Genomic DNA, 15137 nt, shown 5'->3' on the forward strand with positions numbered 1-15137 from the left:
AGACGGTGATAAGCCGCGACACGCACACGCTAAACAACCTGGGCCGTATGAACTGTCATCGGTGCCAATTACGGAAAAGATACGAGCGGAATACGTCGAGTAAATTTCAGACAGCTCGTTTGGCGCGTCAAAACACAGCAAGCTGCTTAAAATTATAAGAGGCGGATTAAAATTTTAAACGCCCATTAGATTTTCTAATAACTGCTTTGAGCGAATTGCGCTTGAACATAGATACGCACCAGGACTGCATTGAGAAATGAAGTTGTCAGGCGCTCAAAATACCAGCTCGCAGCGTGGTTGACGGCGGCAAACAGCACCAGCCGTCTGTTAGCCCCCTTGTCAACTGCGCTCGTAGGTAAAAGGCGCGTGGAATCATATAAACTACAGTAGCTTACCTCGGACGGCGAAATGGTCGTTGTGTGCAAGCTGCTGGCTTCAAACAAACGAGCGGCCCCCAAGGGAGAGCCCTTCGCCGTGGTATAAGTATAATCCAGTTCGCTCTTGTTCACGTCGATGCCGGAAAGAAAAGCGTCCAACGCGTCTGCGGAGTACCTGCAAAACCACAGCCACTGAGTTCGACCGCAGCCTACACTTCACGCGGCAAGGCTCCTCCCGAACTATGGGACTCGTCAGTACGCCAACGCAATGGACAGCGGTAATGGGAGCGTTCCGCGAAGTCCGGACAGCAACAGCGATCGCGTTCCTCCGGAGGGCGCCTTGCGTCGCTCACTGGCATAAATCAAGCAAATCATGCATCTCGCGCTAAGACCACTCATTAGCAAAGAAGAAAAATTACTCACAGCAAGAAGAAAAGAATGGTAGTTATAAAACTGCACGATCGGCCAGCTACACCCAACCCAAGCTAGTCTGCAAGCACCGCTGATGAGGAGGTCACGTGACGTTCTCGTATGGCAAAGAAGGTTGCCAGCATGGCAAGCAAAATCGTTCACTGGTTTTGCCGCGTACTACGAATCGTTACAAAACAGAAGAGGTACTGCACCGCAGAAAAGCGGTAATTAGGTGAGTTCCTTGAACTAATTAATTCATAAAAAATGGGTGCAAAAAGGGCAGCAGAGGCGCACTGACTCACCAACGATCCGAGTTTCGTGATTCTGACCCGCTGTCAGGGGCACTAGGGCCTTGTTTGTGTGTAAGCAGGACTCTAGCGCTCGTCTCTGGAGACGCATCGAGTAAGCAGGGACGCAGCGAGATGTCAGCAGGCATGCTCTCCTTTGCGGGCGTGCTCTTCTTCGCAGGAGACACATCGAGTAAGCAGGGACGCAGCGAGATGTCAGCAGGCGTGCTCTCCTTTGCAGGTGTGCTCTCATTTGCAGGTGTGCTCTCATTTGCAGGCGTCCTGTCCTTTGCAAGAGACGCATCGAGTAAGCAGGGACGCTGCGCGATGTCAGCAGGTGTGCTCTCCTTTGCAGGCGTGCTATCATTTGCGGGCGTGCTATCATTTGCGGGCTTGCAATCCTTTGCAGGAGACACGTCGAGTAAGCAGGGACGCAGCGCGATGTCAGCAGGCGTGCTCTTCTTTGCAGGAGAGACATCAAGTAAGCAGGGACGCTGCGCGATGTCAGCAGGCGTGCTCCCCTTTGCAAGCGTGCTTTCTTTTGCAGGAGACGCATCGAGTAAGCAGGGGCGCAGCGCGATGTCAGCAGGGGTGCTCTCCTTTGCAGGTGTGCTCTCATTTCCAGGCATGCTATCCTTTGCAGGTGTGCTCTGCTTTGCAGGAGACGCATCAGGTAAGCAGGGGCACATCGCGATGTCAGCAGGCGTGCTCTCCTTTGCAGGAGACGCATCGAGTGAGCAGGGACGCAGCGCAATGTCAACAGGCATGCTCTCTTTTGCAGGCGTACTCTCTTTTGCAGGAGACTCATTGAATAAGGGACGCAACGCAGTGTCAGCAGGCGTGCTCTCCTTTGCAGATGTGTTCTTCACAGGCGTGCTATCCTTTACAGGTGCACTCTCCTTTGCAGGAGACGCATCGGGTAAGCAGGGACGCAGCGCGGTGTCAGCAGGCGTGCTCCCCTTTGCAGGTGTGTTCTCCTTTGCAGGCGTGCTATCCTTTACAGGCGTGCTCTCTTTTGCAGGAGACGCATCGGGTAAGCAGGGACACAGCGCGATGTCAGCAGGCATGCTCTCCTTTGCAGGTGTGTTCTTCTTTACAGGCGTGCTATCCTTTACAGGTGTGCTCTCCTTTGCAGGAGACGCATCGGGTAAGCAGGGAAGCAGCGCGATGTCAGCAGGCGTGCTCTCCTTTGCAGGTGTGTTCTTTACAGGTGTGCTCTCCTTTGCAGGCGTGCTATCCTTTACAGGCGTGCTCTCCATTGCAGGAGACGCATCGGGTAAGCAGGGACTCAGCGCGATGTTAGCAGGCATGCTCTCCTTTACAGGCGTGCTCTCCTTTGCAGGAGACGCATCGGGTAAGCAGGGACGCAGCGCGAAGTCAGCAGGCGTGCTCTCCTTTGCAGGAGACACATCGAGTAAACAGGGATGCAGCGTGATGTCAGCAGGCGTGCTCCCTTTTGCAGACGTGCTCTCCTTTGCAGGCGTGCTCCCATTTGCAGGTGTCGTGCCATCCTTTACAGGCGTGCTCTCCTTTGCAGGAGACGCATCGGGTAAGCAGGGATGCAGCGCGGTGTCAACAGACGTGCTCTCCTTTGCAGGCGTGCTCCCATTTGCAGGCGTGTTCGCTTTTGCAGGAGACGCATCGCGTAAGCAGGTATGCAGCGCGATGTCAGCAGGCGTCCTCTCTTTTGCAGGGTTTGCAGGCGCGTTCCCTTCAGGGGGCGCGCTCCCTTCAGCAGACGCGCTCTCCGACTGTACCTCAGACTCGACCACGGTGGTGTCCAAGGGACCACGGTCGGCGTTTCTGCAACTGTTCTCTGAAGTCAACAAAGGACGAGGTCTTTCTTCCGCACCCGCTTCAAGAATGAAGGTGCGGTCTGCAAAACCTTCCTCGGGCACGCATTGCGCCTCCAAGAGATTGTTCAAAGGACGTGGGCTTAGAGTTCTGTTCATGACGCCTTCGTCCTGGTCACCAGCCACCCCCACCGGTTGAGGGCTACGCTCGCTGACCACACAATTGACTATGTCACTCAGAATGTCCCGGGCTGCAAGCAAGCTTTCTTGGTGCTCGCTCGATGCACGAGACCCACCAACAGAGAATCGCTGCTCCCTTGATTTTTCAGTCGATTTCCGACGGTTCGATGAGGGCGCCCCGTCCTGAATGGCAAAAGAAAGCGCGGAAATCTGTCAGACTCGTCCCAACGACTGAAGTTACAGCTAGGCACATATACTGCGAATCGAGCAGAGTTATATCTTAATCTGTTTATGGAAAATCCCGATCTGGCACGAAACGGCACGCTCATAGGCCCAATATCAGGAGTTGTGTAGACTGTCGTTTCCTATGCGGTAGTCAAAAGAGCCAACTAAAAGACAACCCTGGCTTTCGAAGCAGCAGCACAGCATTAGGGAACAAGTTACTTGTGTACGTGAACCGAAAAGCATTTAATGAAAAACTTGGCTCAAACGAGTGCTAGTAAAATGTTTTGACAGTTCGCTTGCATTATATACGCGTAAGTTCCGTCCAAAATAGATCAAAGCGCAATGATGCGCCGCTCTGTGTAATTTACGCAGCGCACAGGTCCATGAGTTTAAAAACGAAAGCCTTCCTAGGCTTACGGTGAAAATCTCGCGTGTGCGAGACCTGTCCGCAAGATCTGGGCCCGTATTCCGAGTTTGCGTCGTTATCGAAAGTGTCGCTATCTCCCCGACCTCGAGTCATCTGATTGGTGGAAACGCCGGAACATGATGTTGGTTGGTTTGTGGGGTTTAACGTCCCAAAGCAACTCAGACTATGAGAGATGCCGTAGTGGACTCCGGAAATTTCGACCACCTGGGGTTCTTTAACGTGCACTGACATCGCACAGCACACGGGCGCCTTGCTTTTCGCCTCCATCGAAAAGCTGCCGCCGAAGCCGGGATCTGCGCCACCCCGGCGGGGGAAATGATGCTGCCACTTCTTCCGGTTCCGTAGTGGCAACACACGGTTCCGGCGTTTCGACCAATCAGATGACTCGAGTCACGTGATATAGCGACACGCTCGATAACGACGCAAACTCGGAATACGGGCCCTGTTCTTGTGTAGCGTTCCTGGCATCTGCATGGCAACGTAGGGGGGTCGACGCCGTACCAGCAGTACCGCCAATTCCATACTTGCTGGAGCACTACAACGAACACACGCCAAGGAAAGCCATGCGGCAGGAGCACTGCGACGAATGCATGCCAAGGAAAGGAAATTTCTACTGTACGGCACTAGCCCAGGGCCCGTATTCAGAGTATGCGTTGTTATCGAAGTGTCCCTATCTCACGTGACGACGTGGGAGCGACACATGGATCGCACCAGCAGCGAAATTTCTCACAGGCACCCTAAATTTCTACTCCTAACTCGCCAGTGGCAGAGAAATTACCTGGTCGAAGCCCATCACAATGTAGAAAGAGGTAGCTTCACCCTTAGACCGAGTCCGTGAAGTAAATGATTAACCGCTGTGCAAATGATCAGTTTAAATTAGAACTGAGTAGTTTTTTTTTTCTTCTATGTGTGCTGCACAACAGAGCGAATAAGGTGTCATTACGCAAAAGAACACGCGCGCAGCACATGTTCCCATACTCAAATAATTTGAAGCCACCCTCGTTGGAACAGTTGCCTAGCATGCCAAGGGCGCACAATACTTCGTGTAGTGCGACTGACTAGGACAGCGAAAGTTATCATCCGATATAAAGCGGATGACGATGACTGAACTGGAGTGAGACTACTCCCCAGTTTTACGTTTCGTAACATGTTCTAGAGCACGTACCTAAATGTGGTGTTGGTGTTGACTCACTGCTTAAACGCACTTAGTCTGAATAACGGATTTTTTCCCTTCCAAAGCAACACGGAGTATCGCGCACACCCCGCAGTGGATGGCTCCGGAAAACGCGTGATAGGTACGTCGTCAGGAGAAATTAAATATAGCTTCAAGCCCGTGTTATGTTCGTTCTCATTCACCCGCACATTTCTGGAGAAAACCGTAATGTTTCAATAAAAGACTTTCGCGCCATCCGTCCCCCCCCCCCCCCTCTTTTTTTTTTTTTTTAACCCGGTGAGAACGTTTGTCGAGGTGGACGCAACGTCAAGCACCAAACACCCTCGGCGTCATATCTGCTAGAATATAGAGTGGCTGACCGGGCTCTCTGGTCAGCTATAGCCATCATGTCCATGCTCTAGTTCAGAGGAAACCCAAATGAATATGCATGGACAATGCAATTAAATGACTTACGCCACACACACAACGTCGTCATCATCGTTAAGCGGGCACCGAGGGAGACGAAACCACGGGAACATTGCTAAGCGTAACGTGTCGTTCTACATTTTCAGGTTCGTCGGAGTCCACCCTCGCCTCCACTCAACACGCGCCTTCTCAGCGAAGTTCTGCTTGGGTGTAGACCGTTTCCCACGTAATGCGGCCAGCGTTGCCAGCGAATGGACCAGCGATTCAGCGGCGGGCCGCCTGAGAACTTGACACTGCCACTGGCGACCTGACCTGTTAGCCGCTGCGGACGTAATCGCGCGAGGCTAATAGAAATGCGCACACAGCACCAGTGTCATCTTGCAGCCATGTGATACAACCGGGGACAAAAGTCTGTGGCAGTCTCTAGAGAAGCATGGCGTGAACAAATAAATCGCTTTGTATTTCTCTAACACAGAGAACTCGAGTCCTTTCACATCCACAAGGATACACGACACTACTTGCTGGCCGAAGTTATGCGCTTTGGTTGCCGTTCGCGTGTTCCAGGAACGGTTGTCCCCGATAGCACCTGTCAGTTTCGCACACGAGTACAGTCCCGTTCGCAGCACTTCGGCAGGCACGAAGAACAAGCGTGTACCCAAGAGTGTTTCAGAGGGGGCTACGCGTAAATATCAATGCAGTATCGGCTGTGGGCTCACCGGGGCCGAAGTCTCCATCCTGGCCACACCGGGCTGGTTGCCCATGGCAGGGCGGCTGGATACGACGAGACTAGGCTGCCGCACGCGCCCGTACGCTACGATGGACAAGGCCCGCTCGAAAGCCTCAATGCCCCGACCCAAGAGCCCTAAATATAGCGAACGCTATTCGCGGAGCCCGCCACATGTCGCAAATCTGCCCTGCTCCCCCCCCCCCCCCCCCTCAGCCGCGGCCTCCGCCAGCTTTGCGGAGGCCCAGCGAGTCAAGTTCAGTGGAGGCACGGCCAGCGGCTTTCCCCAGCGCGCCCTGCGCGCTACGACTGACAACACCAGAGGAGCGCCACGCCTACACGCACAGACCGGCAAGAAAACGGCGCAGATCGTAAAAATCACAACGAATATTTCAATCAAGGACGAAAAGCACCCCTGGAGAGATTGAAAGGAACAGGGTTGAACACAAGGACTCACTTTATAAAATTATTTTCTAACCTAAAACAAAATTGATTACGAATAACGAAATAAATGCCACTAAATGGTACTGTGCGACATGTTTTTACTGATACCACTTCTTACGCATCTGAGGGTAGAATTTGCCCCAAAAGGCAAATTCTCCAAATTAAGAATTTTTTTAAACTGAAATCCCTTGCGTGTTTTTTATCTTCGGAATATTTTATAAGCTCATTTGTCTTCTAGTCAACTTAGAACCATGTTTAAAATAACTAATGTAAGGACACACAATTTAATAAAACAATGCAGAAATTCCACCTTTTTGTACCTTCTTCATACAAAAATAAAACAAATTCAGTTCAATTCGCTGCCATACTCTGCCGTGGTGGTGCAGTGGTCAGGCACTTCGACTGCCCTGTCGAAGGATGCGGAATCGAATCCCGGACGCGGCGTCCGCTTTTCGATGGAGGCGAATAACAAGGCGCCATGTGCTGTGCGATGTCGGCGCACACTGTTAAAGAACCCCAGGTGGTCAAAATTTCTGGTGCCCTGCACTACGGAGTCTTCAGTAGCCTGAGTTGCTTTGGGAAGTTATACCCCGCAAAAACAATTTACAGCGTATTGAAGCGTAACGTGTTTTATTTGTACGAAAAGGTTTCATGGTCATGCTAAAAAGTTTATTTTTTACAATTTGTTTGTGTGACTCTTGCTCGGAAAATTAAGATAGCGACCACCACCCAATTTTTTATTGCGAAAGCAATACTACTCGCACTTTCAAGCCTTCGCATGACCCAGCCGCAGTTACGTCTTACCCTCGTGACGCTGTGACGTCACACCCCACGTGACACACGGGCTGGCAGGAGCTGCCAACTTGGGTCTCTCGTTTCACATGGGATGGTTACGTCAGAATCAGCCTGCTAGGATCCTAGCATTCACGTTACCCATATAGGCCACTAAGGCACGTTCATATTGGTTGCTTAAAGCGGGGCTTTATATGTGGGCTGAGGAATAAGAAAAAGAGAAGTAGAATGCTCGGTCACCCGCAGCTAATGCTTTCGCTCAATATTTGGTTCAGCAGCGTTGAACCCTTGTAATTTTTTTTTTCGCCAGAAACAAGCTGGGATAATGTTTGTCATAACAATAAAATAGGTCACATTTTATTATACAACGAAATTGAAGATGGTTGGGTGCAAATTCTGGGTCAGTTGGCGTGGAATCACCCTACTCACATATCGAAAGGGCCCATGAAAAGCTACTTACTAAAACTAGAAAAGACCCATGAGCAATAGATAGGTATCCCTTCAATCCCCTCCGGAACACAAAAATTAAAGCTATAGCTTCATTAGCACCGAACATATCGGCGATCAAAAATTGATGCTCCTACTCTCCCTTACTCAACTCGGTGCACGCCGGCACGCAAGAAAAAAGGAAGAAAACAAGTTGCATCGACAGCGTCCAATGAGTAGGAGAACCCAGCAAGGACGTCATCGAGAAGGAAGAGCGCGGGGAAGTGTTCCCATAATCGGTTGCGAGTGGTCGCCTGGAGCACTTTTTAAATATTTGTAAATTAAGGCTCCATGCAATGCTTTTTAATTTTACTCGAGTACTCATACAAAGACCACCTTTACGGATTTCTTGCATTAGAATACTACTGCATAACATTTCAGGGCCCCTTTAACATGTAGTGAAATAGCATTTAGAAATTTTATGTAATATTCCTCGGTGGTTCTTTGAGCGTACTGTAAATACATAAAACTGAGCAATCAAAAGATCTCAAACAATTCCAGATAAGCATAAAAATAAACTAGACCACTATACATAAAAATTAAACGTTCCTTCTCTCACTAAAGTTTCTGTTCTACGCATCCCCACCCCCCATTATGCAGTGCCCACCGTCCACCGTGAACTAAAGAAGAGTGAAGATAGACATTAGACACCTTTAGCAGTTCATGTTGCGTGTTGCAGTCTGCGTTACTGGTGTTGTGGAATCTCTCCCACCGGCAGTGCTCCCGCAATGATCGCTCCCGACGCTGTGCGCATGGCCTAAGCTAATGGACAACTAGTGCCATATGACGGCGTCAAGGCGAGCTGTTACGCATAGAGACTAATGAAGGGCGTGCGCACTGCCGGTGGGAGGGATCCCACAACCCCAGTAATGCAGACGGCACCACGCAGCACGGTCAGCTAAAGGTGTCTATTACTGACACTGCCCGAATGACAGCTGCAGGGTGAATCCCAGAAGGGGAGTTATCCACTACATGTAAGATTCACCCCCCCCCCCCCCTTTTTTTTTTTTCGTTGAACGTGGTACATGAACTCTACAGGGCGGGTTGAGTTGAGCTATCGGGTAGAAAACCGATTACTGGGTTCATGTAAACGCTGTCGAGTAAGGTAGACGACTCGAGGGGTCAAGTCCAGTCAACTCCGCCGCAAAGGGAGAGTTGAGTCACTCTACCCCGCTGCAGGAAGCATGTAAACGCGGTTGAATTAAAAGTCAGGGAATAACGGGAGTGGAGAACAGCATAGAAAATGGGAGGGATGCGTTGGAAAAAAAAACGAAATCGGATGCCACGTAATAGTTCTTCCACTCGACGCAAGGTGCCACTGTAATCATCGCTCGTCAGGTCGGGTTCATGTTAACTCGTTAAGGTCCAGTCTGCTCAGCCCCTCAACTCGACCCCCTCAGTCGGGTCCAGTAAACTCCACCACAAAGGGTGGGTACTCACTCGATCCAGCTGCAGAAAGCAAACACAGTTGAGTAAAGAGTCGAGAGGAAGTGTGAGATGGAGTATTTTCAATGGCATGAGACAGTCGGCAGGAAATCCATGTCCTGACATGACATGAAACACATGCAGTGGTCAGCCCGCCTAACCACCGCATCTACAGAAGAGGAAATCTTGGTTTTCCTTACTTTGATTACCGAAAGGAACTATGTGCAAACTCCATAAAAATCAATTAGTGTTTCTGAATCTGCAGGTGGAAATGGCAGCCATGTAGTATAAATGGCCATAGCAAACTGCTCTCCTGTGAGAACAGTTTTACTGGCCACGTGTTAATTCAATACGAAACTGTGTAACATGACTTTCAAGGCTTAATTTGGCTTCTGAATTTATTTTTATAAGTGACAATTGCAAGAGAAAAGTGGAGTAGCAACTTCTGCTCGGAAGTAGCTGCCTTGACGACCGGATGAGGCTGCTACAACAAACAAATGCAGTGATAAGTTTTTCGGGTCATGCCTGTCCCGCTTTTTCACGCAATTCTGTCATGATGCTGCACGACTGAGTGTGCAAGGGGTGAGGATGCAAGTATCATAGTTTGTCCCCATGTGCGCGTGGTCCAATGCTTGCTACTGAGGCGACAAGCTCTTTCCAAGTATCAGCGTGAGTTATTGTGCCAAAATTTACTATTTGCGGTTGATGTGTTGTTTGTTTCAGTAAGAGAGTTTGCCAAAAGGCACTGCTAAATGGCTTAATTTCTTTTCATTTCAGAGCATTGGAATGGCTTATCCACGATTCAGTGTGACGACTAGCGATTTCTACCGCTGCGACGCAAAAACCTGTTTTCAGCTGTCGCGGCAGCTCTAGTGGCAAGAGCGACACAGTTACAACACGCTGGAAATTTTTCGCTCTCGTCGCGGCCGCTCACTGCTCAGTTCACTCAATCGCTTGCATGTGAACCAGCCTTGAACTAGCCCGAAAGCGTTATTCCAAGGAACGGAAGGCCTTGAGGCCTTAAAGACAACCGTCAGCCTGTGACATCACTGGAGATGCCGCGGCGCTGGTGACAGCAGTGACTTTCTTGGTGCAGGCAAAAGTTCGGGCCGTCTGCATCGGATGCGCGACGCTTGCTGTGTTTTCGGGCTTAATTCCCGATATTCCTGCACACTATGATGCGGTTGGTCGCACTACAAGGCACAAAAAAGAAAATGGCACCTGTTTTCACATGCTTCTTGCGGTCGGATAAAGATGAGAGCGAAGGGCAGCGGAGTTGGCAGTGACAAGCAGACCCTTCAGCGATAGATTACCTTTGCGGCTAATTGCATTGCACTTCTGACCTGAAACTTAATCAGTTCGTTTGCAACTCTTAATTGTCGTGATTGCTTTTCAGCCGTACGATGCCTAGCACAATACAGGGGTGCAACAGGTGAAAAAGGATTTGTAGCAACTTTTGAAGCAGTAAAATCCATATTGGAGCAGCCCACAGGAAAAAAAAACTGCACATTGTAGCACAAATCCAAATTTTGGAGCCGTTAAACAGGGAAGAAACCTTACTTTCAGCACAAAGAATGAAAAGGTGTGAAATCGGACCGTATGAATGAGATCCAGAGGAAATCTAGCAAGGGCCACTTATCAATGGCCACTTATGTTTCCTTTTGCAATCCGCCGTGTACATATTCTTATAAATAAGCGTTCTGTATCACAAGGCATGGTATCACACTAAAAAAAAAAAGAAAAGAATGCGAGCCATAAAACCATAAAATCGAGAAGGTTAATTTTTTTTAACTTCAGGGTCAAAAAATACAAAAAGTTATAAAATATGCATTTAATTTTTTTTTTCTTTTTGCTTCTACCGCGGTTTAACAATCTCAATCACAGGATCGTATCTTGCTCACAAGACTCGTAAAACTGTTTTAATGTATGCAATATCCACAGCTGGTGTTGTGCGACGGCAGCTCCAAAAGAGCTCAATTCGAAGCCGTGACTATGATCAGCCCATGCCCAAAAAGCCCAGAAACGATCACAGTACAAAAAAAAAACGAAAGATGTTGATTCAAAAGCAGCTAAGCAAGTAAGTCGTAGTAGCGCGTCTCTGGCCTGTGATTTATGCTTTCTAGGAACTGGCAATGACTCACCATATTAGGTTATACATTTTGAGCACAGCGCAGGCATAGTATTTCAATGTTCCAGCATCTCTAAATGTTAATTTTGGCAGTCTTGGGCTCCGCCACAGTGTTATGGAATTCAAAATTTAAGATTCCTGCGTGTTTCCTGACCTGCTGATGCCCCCTCCCCCCCCCCTTTCCCCCCAAAAATTACCTCCTCCACCTCAAAATATATTATCGCAAACACAGAAGCCATAACTGATGCACCTTCTTCACTATCTGACGACGGGAAAGTAAGTCTATCAACGAGACAGCACAAAAACAACCCTGCTGTATATGGATGTCCCAAACAAACTACAGAAAACCTCCAAGAGCCGCATAAAAAAAAAACTAGGTATATCCACAAGAAGCATGCGGCGCTTAAAACACAGCGTAGAAATACTGCTCCAAAATCACAAGCACCACCACGGTCCTTTTCGCAGCGCGACGCAGTAGAAGTGGTACCTCGCTACAAACGGCCACATTGCTTTATGGGGATGCTTCACCACATAGACCGTCACCCGTGCAGTGAAGCATCCTCAAACCGCAATGGTTCAACGTACTTGAAGAGCGGAAGAAGCATGTGGATGCAAGAAAAAAAATATGAGTAGGTGTTAGAATGGTGTGCCGCCATTTCAAATAAAATAAAAGGCCAGTGATACGCGCTGTGGTATCTGAAACGTCCAACTTTTGCAACTAGTCTGGGCATTTTGGCAAGACGTGGCACAATTTTAACGAATTTCGCACTTATGGCACAGCAATATGCAGCTATATCAAAATGGCGCAGTTGGCGCAGCTGTTGCACCCCAGGCAATATCAAATGCCTGCAGCTCGTGCACATTTTTTTTTTTATATACTATCAAATTATAAGAATTCCATTCACCTGCAGTACTGCCCGTGCATATTATGTTTGTACAGAAAAGAACACAAAAGCTGCTGAGAAGGTAACTGCTGTTACCCTGAGCGGTCACTCTAGCGCGATATTGCCGAAACAAGCCCGGACTTGTGAAATAGCTTTTCTCTGTTTTCACTTTCGTAAGTTTCAACGAGTGACTCTTCATTATCGGTCCTAGAAAGCGAGTAAACATCGTTAGGATCCCGCAAAAGTCATGCAGCGTTATTTCTCTGATTATTAAATTTTTTTGAAGGTCATTAAGATCCTGACGAGCGAATTAAATATCCACATATACAACCTAGCTCTGATCGAGCAGGATATTTAGGTATGGTATAAGTCGTGCCTCATTAATATGGACAGCTTTGCTCTCGATCAAAACTGTCCATAATGCGAGTCATCCATAATAACAAATCGCGAAGAAAAGCATTAAAACCAACGTTAATTACTGTCCGCTTTAGTTAATAGTGGTGGGCACTGAAGTCGGAACTAGTCATAATGTGGGGAATTATTACAAGTCCATTATCTCAGTCACCTTTATGCTTGAAATAATGTAGCACATCTAATCAGGGGCGAATGAACAGTGGTGAGGGCCCGGTTCCCTATAGCCCCCCACCACCGTATCCACTACATGCTGTTATATTTGAGACTTGAAGCGTCTTGGAATTTCCTAAACAGAATACGCGTCACATTTAGTCAGAATCTGCGGACTGTTTATGAACATCGCCTGAGCCTAAACTTTCCCGCGGAGCACACAGACAGACCGGCATCTAGACTGAGCTCTTCTAGGCAATCAAAGGACACATAATGTTGTCCTTAAAAAATCAGAAAGTGAACTCATAAAAAATAAATTCCTCACGTGATTATTTTCTTGAATAATTCGATAGTGCAGGACGATTCGTTGCGTGTGAGCACGAACGAAGTAGAGTTAAGCTATTGGCAATTTCTTATTGTAAATACGCTACCAATCATAGTTTTGTGAATTATCCAGCAAGACAAACTGAAGCTCACCTAAGAAAGTGGTTCTCTAGAAACTGCCATATTATGTTCTATATGTGGATTTAAAGTACAGAAAATAATGTTTATTACACCAAACACTGTCATAATGCAGAGCACCAAATCTGTTTAAAATGCCTGCAGAAAATGACATCGCTACTGAACTGACAAAAAAATTGAAGCTTTAACATGCTCAAATCATCATTAATGTAACTCACATTTCATACAAATTGTCACATTTAAAACGAATATATTTACATTTTGCACATCATTTCCACTTTTAGAACAGAAAGAACCACTTTTGCATGTATCACATACATTTTCTGCTTTAAATTTACAGAACAAATTTACATTCTAGAAGACAGCATATGCAGCTCGTTTTATCGAGCAGCCGCTGCCGCCGTAGACAGCGGTCGTCAAAACACAGGTCTGGGACTTAAGCTCCACCTTTAGTGTATGATAGCACAGCGTACATGCACTTCCCCTTAAAATCTGTCGTTTCTACTGGGAATCGAACCACTACCCCCCTCGGGCTCATGAGAAGCAGATTGTAATTCTTGTCTAGCGTAAGGATGATAGTAGCGATTAAAATGGTGCTGCAGTTAGTGATAGTGATAATGATGACAGTAGCGATGACAATGATGCTGTAGTCAATCATAATGATGATAACAGCGATGGCAATGACAATAATGTGATGCCGACAATGTGTGCAAGTTGATGACGATAATGCGAAATGATAGCCCTGCCACGGTGATGCAGTGGTTAGGGCGCTTGACTACTGTGCCCAAGGATGCGGGATCGAATCCCAGCAGCGGTGGCTACTTCTCGATGGAGGCGAAAATCAAGGCACACATGTGCTATGTGATGTCAGTGCTCGCTAAAGAACCCCAGGAGGTCGAAATTTCCGGAGCATTTCACTACAGCGTCTCTCATTGCCTGAGTCGTTTTGGAACATTAAACCCCACAAACAAACCAAAACAGTACACATGATAATGACGATGCAGTTAATGAAAACAGTCCTGTAAAGTGGCTTTGGCCATTTCTGCTCTTCAGCAGACTTTAAGCTCATTCTCGTATAGTATTTGCATAACATGTCTGCATTTTTCATTCCACTTCTAAGCAAGTGAATAAAAGTATTTACACTGCTATAAGCATTTTCGAGCCTTTAACTGAGAGAGTTTCTTAGAGAGATCTTTAGCGTTGACGCGACTGAGGATTTCGTGTCTCCGCTCGCAGCAGCGACAAATTACTGAAGCGGCTGTCAGCTATATTGCTTTTGTCACAACTTTCAGTGCTTACGCTCAATTTACTAACACACAGCTGACCTCAACAGCAGTACTGACAGAGGTCAGTTAGTTTACCAGCTGATACGAGCTGGCTTCCAACTGAAAGCCAGCTAGAACGCCTTTTAATTTCCCTTGGCCACCAACTGGGACCCATTGACCTCCAGCTAGTAGGCATTTGGAAGCAGTTAATGCTAGTTGAGTACCAGCTGGGGCCAGCTAAACCAACTGAAACCAGTTAAAACCAGCTAAAGCCATTTTGGATTTTCCCCCGTCTATTTGGGTGAGTACAGAGTTTTGTGCTTGACTGGTGAAATATAAGGCTGGCTTTGGGATTATGTAAGAGTACAACGCAATGAACAGCTTTTGAAGCCTTCGAGATTGCAATTCGAGCTCTAATTTTAATCACGGAACATTAGGAAGATGATTTCAATATTTTTCGGACCAAACCTTGAAATCCGCCGGTTTTTTTCACTTCTCGAGAGCCCCCTGAGAACAGAGGATACGGTTGATTTGAACCCTGGATAATCCGGCCCTGCGTATCTTGACGCGTCGAGAAGTATAGATATGCTTCATGATGTCTCATGGATAAATGGCAACTTCTATTACAACTATTGCTATCCCACGAACTGCTGCAGCACGATATCAACACTCAGTTGGATGAAA

At 47.7% G+C, this 15137-nt stretch overlaps 1 protein-coding gene across 3 annotated transcripts in view; it reads right to left on the minus strand.

The window, feature by feature from the left end:
• LOC146205406 (uncharacterized) overlaps positions 1-15137 on the minus strand; it is a 120551-nt gene that overhangs the window by 80724 nt on the left and 24690 nt on the right. For 2 of the 3 annotated variants that reach the window (XM_084590064.1, XM_084590061.1), the window contains exons 1-3: positions 5996-6055; positions 1091-3231; positions 396-552 (exon numbers count right to left, since the gene is read on the minus strand). In XM_084590064.1, the coding sequence (XP_084446190.1) occupies positions 396-552; positions 1091-3231; positions 5996-6040 (2343 nt within the window). In that variant the 5' untranslated portion in view covers positions 6041-6055. Of the gene's footprint in view, positions 1-395; positions 553-1090; positions 3232-5995; positions 6056-15137 lie in introns of those variants that run through there. The other variant, XM_084590062.1, reaches the window with a different exon arrangement.

This window comes from Amblyomma maculatum, chromosome 1 (assembly GCF_055883805.1).
Source record: "Amblyomma maculatum isolate TAMU_Amacu chromosome 1, ASM5588380v1, whole genome shotgun sequence".
Classification (NCBI taxonomy): Eukaryota; Metazoa; Arthropoda; class Arachnida; order Ixodida; family Ixodidae; genus Amblyomma; species Amblyomma maculatum.